The 17213-nt window shown below is 38.3% G+C and overlaps 1 protein-coding gene across 2 annotated transcripts in view; it reads right to left on the reverse strand.

Annotated features, from left to right (window-relative positions):
* Window positions 1-700: 700 nt before the first annotated feature.
* B3GALT1 (beta-1,3-galactosyltransferase 1) overlaps window positions 701-17213 on the reverse strand; it is a 210932-nt gene continuing 194419 nt past the window's right edge. For both annotated transcript variants that reach the window (XM_056350372.1, XM_056350373.1), the window contains 2 exons: window positions 6084-6122; window positions 701-5516 (listed from right to left, as the gene is read on the reverse strand). In XM_056350372.1, the coding sequence (XP_056206347.1) occupies window positions 4310-5290 (981 nt within the window). In that variant the 5' untranslated portion in view covers window positions 5291-5516; window positions 6084-6122 and the 3' untranslated portion in view covers window positions 701-4309. The remainder of the gene's footprint in view (window positions 5517-6083; window positions 6123-17213) is intronic.

Genomic DNA, 17213 nt, shown 5'->3' on the forward strand with positions numbered 1-17213 from the left:
GTCCAGACTGTGCTGCTTCATTTATTTCCTGATGCTTTCAGGGGGCCTGGGGAAGAAAAAGTAGCCTTTTCTGTCAGGGTCAGTGTGGGGCTCTAATGGGCCAGGGGAGGTCCCCTTCCCTCTGTATGAGCACCATCCTGGCGGTCACACAGCAGCTTCAATGTGAGTTTATTGTGGTTTTATGAGATGTGGGTTTTGCGACATCCGTGCTTTCTCTTTTTCTACTGTGTGTACCTTTTGATGGCCACAAACATAAGCATTAAGGTACCATGGAGGCAGCGGAAGGATCGTGTTGCAGGGCCAAAAAAGTCAAACCGATTTGCCACCTTAGAACTGCCAGACTTTGGTCTCGTTAGCTGGGGGTACCAAAGCAGCTGAATAGGGCAAAGCAGACGATGAACCCACCTGCTAGTTTGCCAGATACTGCCATGGCTCTTTTAAGTCTTTGGTGTCACATCAGCTAGAACACTTGATCAGTGTGGACACCAGCAGCTTGATGAAGTTGTTGCACAAATAATGAATAAAAGTAATTTTTTGTTTTTTCCAATTATTTTTTTAAATCTGCTTTTTCAGCTCAATATTCTTCGTTATAACAAAAAGCCTATTCACTGGTATTGTGTTTTCAGATAATACCATTTACATTTCTAGAAAGAAGTGAAGAAGAAAACTTACAGGACACTTTCAATTTTTGACTTGATTTTGTTCTTAATTTTTTTATTATTTGACATAGATACAAAAAAATAGTATCTTGATTAGCAGCTTTGCCGGCAATCCCACAAAACTGTAAATAATACTTTAATCTAAAAGAATGCACTCCTACAGACACTATAGATAAAACAATATATACAATTTAGACAAATAAATACATAAGTACAGCCAGTCATATATAATGATACACCTAAATTTCGGTTACTGTTGACAAGCTTTTCTAGTTAATTACACTCTTCATTTACAAATTGCCATCTACATTATAAAGACCAAAAAAAGAAGTCTCAATAAAGAATTGAAATTGAAACTTAATATTAGGAAAGATGGAAAATGAACCTTGAGACTTCTGTTTAAATACTCTCACAGTTTTAGAAAAAAAATGCTTTTGTGAGAAACACCTCCTAAAGAGAGTTGTTTCCCGCCTAGCTTCTTTGCTGAATGTGCTTTGTTCACGTTTTGGAATAAAAATGTGATTATAGTCACAGTTTTGAAGTGACTAGAAGCCAGCATGTTTTAACCAAGTTGTCGTTTGTCCCATGCCCAGTGAAGCAAAATGAACTTAAGTAACATAAGTATTTCTTTTGATTAAAGGAAGCCTAATGCGAACACTTGTTTGTTAGCAGTACCCCATGTGGCACAAATACTACTGAGTGGAAGGGACAGTAAGCTGTTCCTGTGAATAGATGTATTGCTCCCTTTCTAGCTCCAGGTTGCAATACTGCAATTTCTGAGCAGAGAGAAAGTAATAAATCTGTTGTGTAAGTGTAACAAGCTAGTGAAGTCTAGCATCAGAAAACTAATAGAAGTAGAAAATTAGGCTTTTGTTGTGTTCTTTTAAATTCACTTGACAATAAAAGAAAAAAAAATGTTGTACATTCGAAAGTTAGGGCACACATGCTTAAGGCTCTTGAAACACTGGACAAATATAATGTCTAACTCAGCTCCATGCATAACAGAATACTACGTAGCAAGCAGACTCTACACATATATACAGCTGAATACAGAAGAAAATGCTTTAGAAATATGTACATCAGTTTCAAGATGAACATTTACATGTCTGTCGAAGATCTATCTATTTATAAAAGGTAGGAAATACATTTTTCAGATACTATTTTCAAGGTGTACCTTCCAATCATTAATGCAGTCTGCTTGTACTGGGAGAATTCAAGGTTACCATGCTACTCAAGCCCTGAGTATCTGGATTGGGAGCCCTGCTGCCCTCTTGGTTACCAGCCAAAGGCCACAGAAGCATCAGCAGAAGTAGTAAGGCCACCAAATCCATTCGGTTGTGGATTCAGAAACGCCAAATTACCACACAGTGCAGAGGGATAGCAGAAATGACTGCAGCCTGTGGGTTGAAATTATTACAGAGTGTGTTCCCGGTAGGATCGCACCCATGCTGTCTGATTTACCCAAGGGCTGAGGATGAATTCCACCCTTGTTTCCCTTCCTAAAAAAAGCATATTCTGGAGCTTGGGTAGGAAAGCTGACCTTCACCCAATCAGCGTGTGCATGTGTGTTATATTCATCAATGCAATTAGTTGGACCTTGTTTAGCTGGAGTTCTGAGTTTGACAGGAAGCAAAGGCAACTTTAACAAGGATTAGGCCAACAAGGAAAGGATAATTCTTAATTATGCTGCAAGAGTATAAAATCACCGATTTTCATTTTTGAAGGGTGCACAAGCTCCTGTTGATGAGCAGTAACTCCTGGGCTGTCTGTTGTGTAGCTTCACCTTTAGATCTGAAGTAGATTTGAGACAACTACTGCTTGTGGCTTGAAGGCCATGTATACTTTACCTTACTTAGTAGTTCCTTTCAAAACGGTAGTGCTGCATCTGTGAATAAGGCTAACAATTTGTCATGAAACTGCAGACCTTTTTGGGGTAGCATCTTCATTCCCCCGTTGCTGTTGTAAAGTGCTATGTACACCTATGGCAAAATCAAGTCAGCGTTTTCCTTTAAATCCTTATTCAGTTAATTTCTGACAACTTTATAGACATCCTGAATAATGTACAGACTTAACAGTTTTTCATGTTACACGTAACACCAGCTGAAATGAATAAGACTTTTGTGTGTGCTGTGGACAGTGTGAGTAATCTACAGCTAATAATATATTTGGTGAGTCTTGTATCTTTGTAACTTGCCTATGAATTCTTCATTCCAAGTTATTTGCTGAGCAATGTGATATTTTAGCTCTTTGTTAGAAGGCGGTGCTGAATAGTGATGGCTTGAATTATTGAAGAATTTCCCAGGAAATAATTTTCATGACATTTCATAACATTCATATTCAAAACACATAAGCACATTATGAAACAAATAAAATATTGTGTATTTGATTTCTGTCGCATGCTCTGGGGATCTCTTGAGCAGGAGCTCAGTGACTATTGACTCTGATGAGTAACTTGGGAGCTGCAGATTTGTAACAAAGGCTTGAATTTGTTTTTCTTTAAAAGGTGATTCTTAAAAGCCCTCTATTTGCTGTGAAAGTTGCATGTAACTGTTATGTACTCTGTTGCCTAATGAACAGAAAATTGATTGCATTCTTTTATTGGACAAAATTCTACTTTTCTACACCATTACAAATTTAGTAAAATCTCATTCATGTATGTATTGTAGCAAGAAGTAAAGCTTACCCTTAAAAAGCTGCTTTTGTGTTACTCTTTTTGGGTAAATAGTGCACTGACTGATGCTGAAGAAATATTCTGCTTATTAACACTTTTATCATTCAATATAATTATATTTTGCTATGCAAGACACTTAATGAAGAGTTCCACTGACACTCATGAGAAACATTGCACTTGCTTTGAAATTAAAAGATAGTCATACTTTTCTCATGTATTTTAAAGATAGATTTTCATACAACTCCCCTATCTTATTTCTCTTACAGATTTGACTTCATTTAAGAATTGTGTTAGATCTTTCAGGGGTTATTTTAGGCAGTGGAAAGAAATGTGGGGTATCTTCTAAAATAATTTAATGGTATACCATTTGGTGGATAAAAATATACTTCAGTGTGTGGGTTTGATTCTAAGGCCTATGAGACTTTGATGTTCTTACCTGTCTAAATTCTACTATTATACCATCAGTAAGCTGTTTGGGAATTGCACACGTTGTACTATAAAATATACATGTCAAGATAAGAGTATAAGGTCAGTGCAAATATATACTGCTCAATTTATTAACAAAGCTCTAAATAGAGGTGGTTGTAGGGTGTCAAAAAAGGAATAAACATGTGTTTGTAATTCTTCATTTCTTCGGGCCTGAGTCTTATCTCAGACTGGGGCATGAACTGTTAAGCAGCTCATAGTAGTTTATTACTGTCCTTTTACTTACAAATGCAGGAGCTGGTATGTTGATAAGAGGATAACACACAAAATCTGAGAGTTGAGTCTAGATCCTTTTGGTTGGTGTAATGTCCTTACGAAAAGACCTTGAAGTCTGTAAACCAGTAGTCAAAATGAGAATGAAAAATCAGTCATTAAAAAAATCCTCTCACAGTTGATATCCCACAGTTTAAACTGTAAATCAGCAGATCACTTTGTCAAAAAATAACCAGACTAAACCAAGATTTAAAAAAAGGTATTTACATTTGTAAAAATCTTAACATCTAAGATGTTTCTTGCTGGACATGTCATTCCAAATTCTGTGCATTTCTTCTGGTGTTATCTGGTGCACTGTGATCACCCTGCGGTACCTACACAAACTGTAAGCCATTTTCCAGTGGTTGAAGCCACTGTTTTGGAAGGGGTGAATGCCCAGCTTCCGAAGACAGAGTCCAACGTACACGTCTTCAAGATGAAGAAGTCTGGTATGAAGGGAGGTTTTGTAAATCAGTTCTGCTACATCAGCTGAAAAAATGTAGCCAGTGCCTGAACAGAAGGGTGGGTAATTGCTGTCAGGATACAAATCTCTCGGCATGTACCACTTACTGCGAACATCTCTTATTGGTCCTCCGTTTATAACATATCCAGTGAAGTACCTTCTCCTTGGCTTGGTGTTAGGTTTGAGCAGCTTATAAATAAGATTATCCATATTTACAAAAATATCACTGTCTGTCTTCATAACGTACTTTGCTTTTGAACAAAACGTTGCTACCCACCTCATCCCCATCAACGTTTTCAGAGTGAGGTTATGATAAGAGTCAATAAAATCCTCCACAATAATGTCGTGAAAAATTTGGCTTTCTTGCTCTACCATCTGATTTAACACAGGATCTGCATTTTTTCCGAGAAGAAATAATGTGGTGATTTTAATTCCTTTAAAGTTGTTTTCATCTCCCCATGTTTCTCGGATGGCTTGCCTTGCATCGAACTCTTTGTGAGTTGTGCTGATAAGAATGACCAAGAAAGGGACGCTCTTCTCACATTTGTTTGGTTCATTGATAAGAAAGTCAAAGGAATGTGGATTTATAGGTCGAGTTCTTATGTTGCCAAAGGAAACGTTTTTTCTGGCTATGGATATGCTACTAAGCTGTCTGTGGCCAGTGTAGGAAGAAGTAGGACGAGTTATACTTAAGTACCAAAGAGCGCTTGCCCAACAAACTACTGTCAAAAGGTATAAGCATGAGACCTTTGAAGCCATTGTTCCTCTAGCTCTTCTATTCCATGTGATGAATAAATAGCCTTCGTACCATGAATGCACCTATGTCCCAGAGAGGCAGCATATTATTGAGACTTGAAAGTTCGATATAGAAAAGTAATTCTGTAATCATTCATGGATCTCAAATAGGACCTATTAACCCTGATGATACTTAGCTTTTCTTCTTTTACTAGCAGCGGCTTCCATTTCTTGGAATTTTCTGTTATTTCTGAAAAATATGAAGACAAATTTTCCATTGCTAAAAGCCTAGGGCAAAAAACCCGAGCTCAAATATGACTGGCCATTAATGAGCTAAGTGTCTTAATGCATTTCTTGGATATCCTTTTTTTTTTCTCATGAGGTACCACAATGTAAGATAGTCTACTAGAATATAGCAGTATAACTGAATGCTTTTATGATTGATAATTTCTCAAAGATGATAATATATTACAAAAGTTAAGAGTGGATAGCATGTTGACTATTTAGGTAATCTTAAAGGTCTATGACAATAATTTTCTGATTTCTAGCATTTTCTTGCTTCTTACCATTTTTTTTCTGGATAACCTCTTAAAATATGGCATGGAATATTTTAAAATTATTAAAAGAATGAAAAATAATATACTTTTATCTTAGGATTATTAACATCAGTGGCACCTATGCATATGAATACTTAGAGATCTCATTTGGTCTAAACTTTGTTAATGTCTGTCCTGCTAATGAGCATGCTTTGGTGGAAAATAGACAGAATGGAACTGATTGGAAAAGGTACAGGAGAGAGATACATATGGGGTCTTACCCATGTAAAGATCAGCGTCCGAGTAGACTCCATAAAAGTCTAGAAATAAATTAACACAGTTTGGTTATTCTTGTTGGCTTCCTTCTCCTCGCCCCCCAAAACAGTCTTTACTTTTAATGAGCAAACATCATTTGTATACCATGTAAAATAAATCACAATGGCAGCCTATTAACAGTGTCACTTCCCTGGCTGGCCTGCAGAGTACTTGCCTAGCTGGCCAGGGTTCCTGCGTTGGCAGCCCTTTGCTGCTGCACCAGTCCTGCCTCCAGCACCGGGGAGCTTTGAGGTTTCCCTGGATCCAGGGAATGTGACAGCCCTGAAGCTTCCTTTGCTCTTACGCGTTTCCTGGGAACCAGTTCTGTTTATCATCATTTCATGGAAACGAGACAAGCTGCGTTAAGCCTGCCAGATCAGTGCTGACTCCTCCAAGGCGTACCAGAGTGCCTATAGGCTCCACATGCCTGGGTTTTACCATTGCATTACTTCAGAGCTAAAGGATAGTAGCAGCATGCAACAGATGAGCTTTACACGAGTCTTTGAGATATTTAATATTTACTTTGGATAGAACAAAGCATATATGGATTCAGAGAAAAAGACAGAAGCCCTGTCTTAGAAATGTTCTTTCTGTTTCCACACTGTTTTGACACATTGCTTGGATTACATCAAAATGCTTTTTGAGGAGCCCGTGCCTCCCCCGTGCTGGATATGTATGGTCCCTTTTTCCTTTCTCCAAAAGCAGACGAGAGTGTGGCCCTGTGGCAGGGTCTCCTGCCAGGTGATCTATTGCTTTAGGTTTGTGCAGACAGAGCCCCCCTTCATGCAGGTTATCAGAGTTAAAGGACTGTTACCCTCTCTCGCTGTTTCACACTGAAGTGAAAAAAAAAACACCAACAACAACCCAGCAGAAAAACAATCTGAACATTTGCTTAAATATGTACAGAGTATAACCTTTTTAGAGATTCTTATAGTTACCGCTGTCCTGCCAGTCTTCGTTACGTGCACTTTTATTTAATGAGAAGAACCTGCATACCCCTCTCCACTTCCACAAAATGGGATAATGTGAATTTGTGGCCTGTCTCACAGCTTCAGCAGTTTCAGTCAGTTTTGCCCTGTAACTGGGGCAATTTCATGAGGTAGAGGTTGACTGTGATCTCTTTCCCTCCTTGTCACAGGACTGGGGGTTTGCGATCTTTTCCCATTCAGCAGCAGCAATAAATGTTTGGGTGCAGTATATTTAAGTGAAGTCTGTAATTGCCCTGTAGGGCTGCAGAGCACAATGATCTTGGTGCACGCACGTATATCCTTGTAAATAAATACAGTTATGATAAATATATACGTGTCTGGAGAGGGGATCTGTCCTGCTGTAACAACCCACTGGGGTTACTGGGACACAGTTCTGAGACAGGCAAAACACATCCCTGATCTGGTAGGTTGGTTTTCTTTCTGGCTTCATTGTGAATCTCAGATAACTGCCCCCACTGGAAACTCCATCAGGGAAAAACAGCAAGCGTGAAATGCCATAATGTAAAGAAAACATGACAGTGTAATGTCTAGAAGACTATGTTAATAAAAAAATACAGCAGTCACGGATTGGCATTGTAGACTGAGAGCTATGTAGGTCAGAGTATTTAATGGACTCCAGCATTAAGGTGTCACAAATACCTCTAGTATTTTACATATAATGAATTATTTTAGGAAGCTATATATTGCATTCTCTAAATGTGTATATTCTACAGCTTTTCTTTATTAAAGACAGGTGCATTTGTTACCATGAATACCGTGCAGATTACTGAGGGAAAGGAGAATTCTAACGAGCGCTTCTGACAAACTACATAAAATAGCTTTTCAGTCCAGCGATGTCATGGCTGTGATGTTTGATCCTGTGTGCTCTGAAAGGATTAGAAGCAACAAAAGCCCTACACTATATTGAAAAAAGATTCCAAGCTATTGTAGGGAACTTTTTGCTCAGTTATGAAAATAACTATCCAGGATGAATATTACTTATGTTGGCCCTTGGATATCTCTCTCTTGAAATAAGTTTATCTTTTGCTGTTGTGTGTTTAGGTTTGTTTGGTTTGTTGGGGTTGTTTGTTTGTTTGTTTTGTTTTTCTTAAAGAAAACAAGAGATTAGATTGTGTTCTTCAGCTTGGAGTGTTTTACACCATCCCAGTGGTAATTTTTGTGCAAACTGCAGGTGTAGGGGTTAAGAGTGAACTGGCTGTAGTTTTCCTGACAAGTGAAAATTTAGATTTACTTATTTTGGGAGAAGATCGAGAGGAAAAAGAATAAGAGAGCTCCCTGATTTCCTGTGATGGGTTCTGTTATTCCCACTCTGCTACAAGGTGAAAATGTGAAGATTAAAGTTCACATTCCTGCTTTACCTGAGGTTTGTGCTGTATATGAGGAACGTATTCAGAAAAAAATAGCACAAACAAAATTGGCAAATAGTGCAAATACAAAGCAAAATTTTCTGAAGATTCTTGGCCTGCTATTTTGACTGAAATTATTGTCACGTTCAGGACTGATCTCTCTTACTCTCTGTAGGATTGCAGAAGGGGCTAGATAAGTAGCTGTGTCATGTATGCCCTTTCTGGCCATAGGGCAAATGCTCCTACAAATTAATGCTGATAACATTGTTCCTGCACACTAATTCCAATAATGTTTAGCTTGTGCAAGCAAGAGAATACATAGTTTGATTAGGCAGGGAAACATGAACTAAGCAGTGAAATATGTATTTTGTGATGATTAAGCAGTCAAGAATTTCAGAGATTGAGGAGTTCTGTTATTAAGTATGATGCTGATTCATCAAGGACCTAAACAAACTCAGGCTTTCCTAGAGTTACTCCTATGTTAGAGCTATCTTGCAAATTTATTCACAGTATCAAAGCCTGTGACAGCAAACCTTTTCCTTGTCATATGTTGTGACCTGAATCTGACCTCTGCAGCCATCCAATACGCAGAATATCAAGGATGTGAATTACAAGAAATTAAATCAGAGTGTAAAATTAATGTGCTTAAATTAAAGAGTTAAAACTTTTGTGTTAATTACTCACTTGGAAAAGAGAAGCAATAAAGTATGTGAATTAAGGTTACTATTTTCATCTAAATAACAACTGAAAGCACTTCAATGCCTACATGTTATTGTGATTCCTGTAGCAGTTTCCCAGAAGTTCTTCAGAACATTTTTAACCTAGTAAATAGTACATATATCAAAAGCTGCCTTAAATATTAAATTGTATAGCAAAATCATTAATATACTGTATTTCTAACACTGATACTGGATTCAGTACATTATCACTTTAAGTTTTTTCAGTTTGTTTTTGGTTGCCTTTTTTTTTTAAGTTTTGCCATGATGTTCTTGAATTTATTGTTGAAATATGAAGACCCTCTAACAGCAGGGCTGTCACAGGGAGAGCAGAAAGCTTTTATCAGCTTTGGATTTTGTCTGTTGGGATAGGATATGTCACATCTGGGGACACTGGCAAAGGGAAGTGTGGCCTTTGTTCTGTGGGGTGAAAGAAAGCTTTTTAGCAGGGGAGCAGCAATGTTAAGCTCTTGGGATCCTTGTTTTTAAAAATGTTTTAATTCAATCTGTCCTTTTCCCCAACCTGGCTATCATACTGTAAGTAATCAGAGGGGGAAGCTTTGCTAGGGTTGATGATTGTAAAAAGCAAATATTTAGCATTGTGTTTCCATTTTGTGACTCAAAGTTGTGCACTTAATTGTGCTGTTCACAGCTTATGCTGTGTGAGCCAGAGAAGCCACCCAGTTAAAGCACAGAAAGTAGTACTGTGTAACTTCTGTAAGTAATTGACCTGATGGAGACTGTGAGTATTCGCAGCAAACCTTTTACGAGCTGACTGCACATCAAGAATAATCCTCCGGATAATGAACCCATTTGAGAATCTTGCTAACTGCTCATGGGCAATTTTCAGGCAGATGTCAAATGAGTTCAGCAAACATTACTTGCCACCTGCAATATTTTGCCAATATTTTGGAATGCTGCTGTCTCTGCTGAGAGACTGTTGATCTTTTTCTTCCAAGAAAGCCCATCTTATGTAAGTGCAGTTGCGTCAATGTAACTAGATCACAGCGGACGCACATGATGGAAACCACAGCTGGGGAAGCCTGGCATGCTGCCATGGTTGTAATCCATACTGTGTCGCTATCTACTGCTGAGGCATAACGTGGGTGCTGAGTGGAGGCAGTCAGGATGCTGAGCCCCAGGGGTGACCCCAGGTGAGAAGTCAAGGGAGGCTGCACCTGCTCATCCTGACACCCAGAAGCTTGTTAGGCAAAGCACGACTGAGTCAATACTGTGCGTCTCTGCCAAAACATACCTATTCCTTTCCCTGAAAAAAAAAGAGGGAATGCAGCTGCTAAATTATTTGGTAAACATAGCAAATTCTTCTCATTTTCCCTGAAGAGATATTTGTAAGAGTTTTCTGTGATCATGGCTTTCATCTGTGTAGACACCAAGACCCTGAAATGTCTTCACCACTTATAAAGTCCTTAAATTACCTAAGAAAAAGTCTGTGATTATTACTGACTCTTGTTGAGAAGATAATTATCCTGAACATTAAGAACACATCTACAAAGAAATCTGGGGATGCTGTTAAGTTCTTGGTTGTATGTTTTCATAGTAATTTCTTGAGGAAATTCTGGACAGATGGCATAGGTGGTTTAACAGGAGATTGCAAGCTCTGCTCTAGCGACTTCATTTGAAGGTTTCTTAAATATTCCAAATGCTTTTGCTGTGCCTGGGTGTAATGGTCCTGAAACCAAATCAGTGCTGTAAAGGAAGACCTTCCTCTCTAGAATATTGTGGAAAGGGACTGTAATGGATGGAGGAGCCAGAGTCTCAGGCTGAGGGGCAGAAAGTACGAGCATTCATTTCAGGTCGATGTTTTTTAGAAAAATCAGTTCCTCTACTTTGGGAGCGCCCAGCTGTCATATGTTAAAAGAGGCTGGCTTCCCTTCTCTTCCTTCAACAGCAAGGAGGACAAATACTTTCTGAAAATCAGGCTATTTTTTAAGACACACTGTTTGTACATAGAGAATCATTCCTTGTTCACAGAAATACCAATGATAGGCTTTATCTTAGGCAGCAACTGAATGGGAAAGCAAGTGTTTGCACAAGTGATTCTTTCACACTAACTGTTCTCTTTTCATGAATGCTGATTTGCAGATTGTTTATGCTGTATTTCGTCACTGAGTTGAAGAACTGATCTCTGGAAATAGATTTGGGATTTCTAAATTATTTTTCAATTTTTACTACCTGCTCTGAATTTGAACGAAGGGTAAGAATGACTATGCATTAGGGAATTCTATGAAAAGCTTCTAAGTCTTATATAGGGAAAATGCAAGTTTTAGAATTTCCAGTAAATGTGCCCATGCTACCAAAACTTCCCTAACCTTTAAAAAGCTTCTGCGGAGTCTTTTTAAGAGTTAAAATTTAACTCTACATGAAAGTAAATCTGCATATGACTGACTTCTCTGTATGTTCCACTTTATATTTTTTAAATTAATATACCTCTATAAACCCAGGATTTTCTGTTCTTTTTCAAGAAGTGCTGAGACAGCCTATTTAAAACAAACTATTTTCATTGCTTTTTTTCTCTTGCTTAAGAATGAATTGTGCACCTATTTTTTCTCAATGAAATAATTTGCAAGTTAAAAAGTAAACAGTTTCTACGACTAAGCTATGATGTGCAATTTTCAATTGCAGAAGATCAAACAGTTGAAAGAAATATTTAGAAATATTCTGATCAATACAAACATCATATTTACTATGGCTGAGGGGAGTGGGGTAAGTTACTGGTTAGGAAATGTGAACTTGGCATGAAGGGCCCTTCCTTGGCTAGCAGTGTACGGAGGTGGGATCTCAGTGTAGGTTTGAACAGCTTTTCTTTCTGGCTTGGTTTGTACATCAGGAGCTTTGTAGCTATAAATTCCCATCCAAGTTTTGCAGCTCAGGAAGTATTTTCTATGCAGAAAATATTTCTCTGCTTTCTCTGAGCAGAGACTTGATAGCTGCTAGGCTGGCCACGTACCATTCCGTAATTTTTATACACACAGAGCACTCCTCAGGAAGCCAGGTGATGACTGAGGAGTAGCTGCCTTCTGTGTGGTGACTAGGAGTCTGGTCTGCACCAGATGTGGCTACATGGGGCTTCTGTAGCTGCATGTTCTTCCTGGTAAATCTGACCCTGAATAAAACTGGCTTTGGAGAACCCCCTGTGCTGGTGGTGGAGGACAAAGTGGTGATAGATCAAGATTCAAGCTGGTCCAAACTGGACGCAGTGCCTATCTGGGTTTGGATATTTCATAAAAGCAAAACATTCACAGTTGGATTGCTAACCAGAAAAAAAGTATGATTTTGTAAAATCTGGTATTCATAGGAGATTGAAGTGGTTTTTTATCCCATCTGGCATGTCTCAACACTATGTTTTCAGTAACCTTCTTACAGTTTTGGTCATTTTTAAAAACAAGTCTCTTGGTTGTAGTCATTTTCTGTTTGTGACAAACTAGTCTTCTCCAAAGTCTCCAACGGTGGTATCACACAGCTGACTCCATGTGGAAGGAGATGAAAGGACAGACCAGATCCTAAGGACCATCTGTACGATGGATGGGTTTCTAAAATTTTAGCAAACTGACTATGCTTGGTCAGATGTTAATCTATAATGGTATATATCTATATTTCACTCAACTCAAAATAATATTAGAACTTGTGACATGCTAATCAGAAGTTCTGTCTTGTTATATTGCCAACTGCAAGTGATTTACTTGGAGCCTGCGCATACTGCTGTTAATGGGAGTTTTGCTGCTGCCTTTAGTAGCGACATTTTAAGCGTATATCTTTTGCACTAACTGAAGAGGAGAGAAAATAAATGAAGAACAAAAAATGAGAGAGCAGAATAATTTGAGCACAAATATTTTTCTTTTCTTTTTTTTTTTTTTTCCTCTTTTAAAGTAGCCCAGGAGATGTCAAGTGTCAGATCTGTGTGTTTTTTCCCATTAATGCTTTTCAGAAGCAATTTTAAAAAACACTTTGTGACTTCAGGTTGTGATAGGTCATTTGTGATTACATCAATCATGTCCTGTTACAGCAGTAATATGTAAGTTGCATCTTGGTATGGTGATAAACTGATGCAAATAACATATTTCTCTCTGGGTTACCACAACCATTGTTTTCCTTAGCCATTGTGTTGTGCTCTGTTGTGAAATCTCACAGCAAGGTTTCTTAGCTCATGTCATCACCAAATTGGTTAAAATATTTTGCAGTTAATGAAAGTTTAGGACAAAAAAAAGAGGCTTTGAGTTCTTAAAAAAAATAATCAAGGGGATAACCTTTAGAACTGCTTTAACAAAATCTTTATTACTCATGAAACAATTTTACATAATTTATTACGAGTCAATAGGTCAAATAACCTTCAAGTAGTAGTATTTGAAATCAAATATACTGCTATTCTTGCCTTAACCTTCTTAAATTTCACTGTTACATTTCCTTGGTATTCACAGCGATGCCTGTGAAATGGTGGTCTGGGTTATGACACCAAGAATAGATGACAGTGGCCTTGATTATATAGATGCCTACCCTAGCGGCACTGCCATTTTCAATTAATCTTTGTCACAAAAAGAGAGAGTAACAATTATGTGAGGACTGGAACACCTGAAATCACACTTACTTACCCACTGAACAGGATAATGAATCTAATTCCCATAATTCACGTGCTATCAGGGGCATTGCAGGAAAAGTACAAACAATTAAAACTTTTGGATTTACTGGGAAAAGTTTAAATGTAGCTTTGAACCTGGCCGTTAAGGTATCAGTCATGATGCTTGGGTAACTTTGCTTTTAACCTCATCAAAACTGGGGGCACTTCAGGCCGGAAACATTGATTATTGCTATGTATAAATAAATTTTTATAACCTCAGAGCATAGCTCTTATTGATAGTTACTGGAAGGATTCTTCCATATCTCAGGTGTATATGTATGATACCTATATTTATTGTAATTGTTATATATCTTTTACCTGTGAATGATGGAGAGATATTTTTTTTAAAGGCTGAAAAATAGCTAGAATTCACATTATTTTTATTTCTTTCACAGCAATAAGGCTAGAAAATTTTGTAAACATTGAGTTTAGATGATCATATAATAGCATAGCTCCAACATTTTGTGCTTGAGAAAAAACATTAGAGGTTATCAGATGTCCAAGGAAATTGTTGGATGCTGTGACACTGTGGCTACACAGGCATTTTTCTGTTTTTCTTTTCCCTGAAAATATTCCCTGTGTTGAAGAGGTCCCAGAGCCTTGTTCTGTCCATCCAGGAACAGGTTGCAGTTCAATTTTTTTTCATGTTTGCATTACAGTAATTAATGTGAGGCTATGTGGTGAAGCATTTGTCACTGTGAGCTATTTATAAGTCAAGCTTCAGGTTTCCAATTCCCTTTGTGAAGTAGTTGTCATACATTTAAAGCAAGCTGTTGCTTTCAAAATTGCACCTGTCTCTTACAGAACTGTAACATAAAAAAACCTAACCAAACAAATGACTTTTGTCTTCAGCTTGGAAAATATAGCCCATACTTCTGCCAGATGACTTATTCTCAAATACGTGAAAAACATTTCCTAGACATACTTTTTTCTTTCTTTTTTTTTTCTTTTTTCTTTTCTTTTTTTTTTTTTTTTTTTTTGGTGATTGTTTAGTCATGATAGAGATTCCCCAGTTTGCTGGAAGTTTTCTGGGCATGGTTTAACATCACCTTAATTCTGGCAGAGACAAATACGTGCAGCTCTAACACGGGCAGGTGCTGGCTGCCTGCAGCTGGCTACCCTACCCCCCTCCAGCAGGCAGGTATTCTTGGGATGTGCCCCTGGCACCTCTCCAGCTGCAGCACTGAGTGCCTTTCCTAACAAGTTACTCTTCGGAGACGGGATAGCCTTCTTGGAAAAGTGGGATTTGCCTCCTCGTTGCATTAAAAGCTGGAACGACATGTCATTGGCTTGGCTGTTTGAAAATACCTGGAGCGGTGCTTGCCCACCAAGGAGCTGGTGTAACCATCAGCTGGTGTGCATGCTCACAGGCACATCGACCTCAGCGCAGTTTAGTCCAGCTGAGGGCCAGCACTTCTGGCTGTTAGCTATAGTAATTGTCTTTACAATGAAGACAGGAAACATATTTCTTTTCACTTTGTCGTAACTAAATGGTAGATGAGGTTTTGCTCAAAACTGGGGATTGAATGAAACAATCTCAGCTGCAGGAGAGGGCATTTTTTGCAAAGCTATTAACATTTGAGAGCAAGGTAGTGTCAGGCTCGTTCAGCTAGCACATAGCGAGCATTTTACAGACATGACCCCAGACATTTTGTCAGTGTTTAGTTTTCTGAGGCTTGTGGTTTAAATGGACCATTGCACAATGTTAACAGTTACACATTCATAGAACATACATTCAGCACAAGAGGCTGTATCTCTTGTGGCAAGGATTTAAAAATGGGCTCATAGTACCTGGAGTTTTTTTGATTAATCAAATAAAGGAGTGCATGCTGTAATAAATTGGTAAATATATATCCTTGTGAATCCACAGGAGTAAATTTGTCCTCGTTCTTCTACAATATTTCAAAAGTGCAGCAAATTGTGTCCTCAGCTGAGACACGTGTTTGAAAAATACTGTTTGGGATCATAAATGGGTTGCTGCCTCCTTAGCTAGACTGTAAACCCATTCTAGGTTATCAGCTATGCCTACTTGGTCCACCTTCTTTCCCAAAAGAACGTTTCTTTATTCTTCCATTCTATTCCCTTAATGAAAATTGTGAACATTGTCTATTATTCTCAGTGAAAGAAACCTGTGTGTTTCTGGGAAAAGCAGCCAGTTAACAGTTTTTCCATTTGTGCTCAGAGCTGAGTTTAGCTTGAGCCCTATGAGAGTTGTTGTAGGCAAAAATTGAGGAAGTTTTCTCAAACTGTTATTGATGAACAGTTCATGAGAATTTCTCAGTTAATAACTCTTATCTCCCAGCTGGGCAGAATATGGCTGATAATCTTGGGTATCTAATAAAGCTGCAGGGAGAACTGCATTCTGGTAAAGAGTAAATCTGAATTCCTGTTTCAACTCACTTTTATCACTTATGTCATTAGAGATGTCCTTCATGTGTACTTTAAAGTTTTCACAAGGGAGCATAAATTTCCAATCCTGAAGAACTGTTTGAGTAGTCAGGAATACTAACTCTGATTTCTTACATCTTTTGTCTGTGAGCCTTCCTAATTAGGGGTATTTGCAGTGACTGGTAACTAGGAAAATATCTAAGCAAACTTCTTCCTAATGTGTGTGCATGTGTGTTTGTCTTTCTTTCCCTAAACCTAACAGGGCCCATTTCTGTGGGTTCATTATGCTGCCAGCACATTTTGTTTTCTCTTTTTCCTATTGTGACTAGGGAAGCGTAACCACTGCAATTGCTACTCCTCTGAAAAATTGGAAACTCTCCAGTTGGCATCTCCACCTGTAATTGCATTGTCCCTAGTGGGCTGATGTAAGTGTACATGTAGTCTCATTGTCTATATTGAAGGATTTCTCAAAACATAGGCAAAGTAGTTTTATATAAAGCACGGCCTCAAGCATATTCAGAGTTGAGCAACAGGGAAAGCAGCCATCTTCCTCCTCCCAGTTTGACTTTTACTGAGACCACTGTGGCATGGGTAAAGCATGTGATTACAGTGTCACTCCAGAGAAGATTATTCAGCAACTTGTATGCAGTGTTGCTCAGTGCTTTCTGTTGCTCTGGTTTGGTCTGTTGTGCTGTCAGCATCACTGAGGCTGGCTGTTTGCCTTGATTCTGATGTAGCTCAACAGATAAAATTCTCCTTTTATCACCCACTTTTTTTGGGGATGTGTTGGCTTCTGCTTGTATAAGAACATAATGCACTGCTGATAGAAATCAACTTTGTGAAGCAATAAACAGTAAATATGTTCTGTCACTGTGCCCAAGGGGAATCATATCATACCTTAGTTATCCATGTATTCAAGACCAAGCCTTAAGGAGAAAGAGGGTACATGAATATACAGTGTAAAAATACAGATTGCTTCTCTTAGCTCTCCATCTGTGGACCTTCGAGCTCTATAAACACAAGC

The sequence above is a fragment of the Falco biarmicus genome, chromosome 8 (genome assembly GCF_023638135.1).
Source record: "Falco biarmicus isolate bFalBia1 chromosome 8, bFalBia1.pri, whole genome shotgun sequence".
NCBI lineage: Eukaryota > Metazoa > Chordata > Aves > Falconiformes > Falconidae > Falco > Falco biarmicus.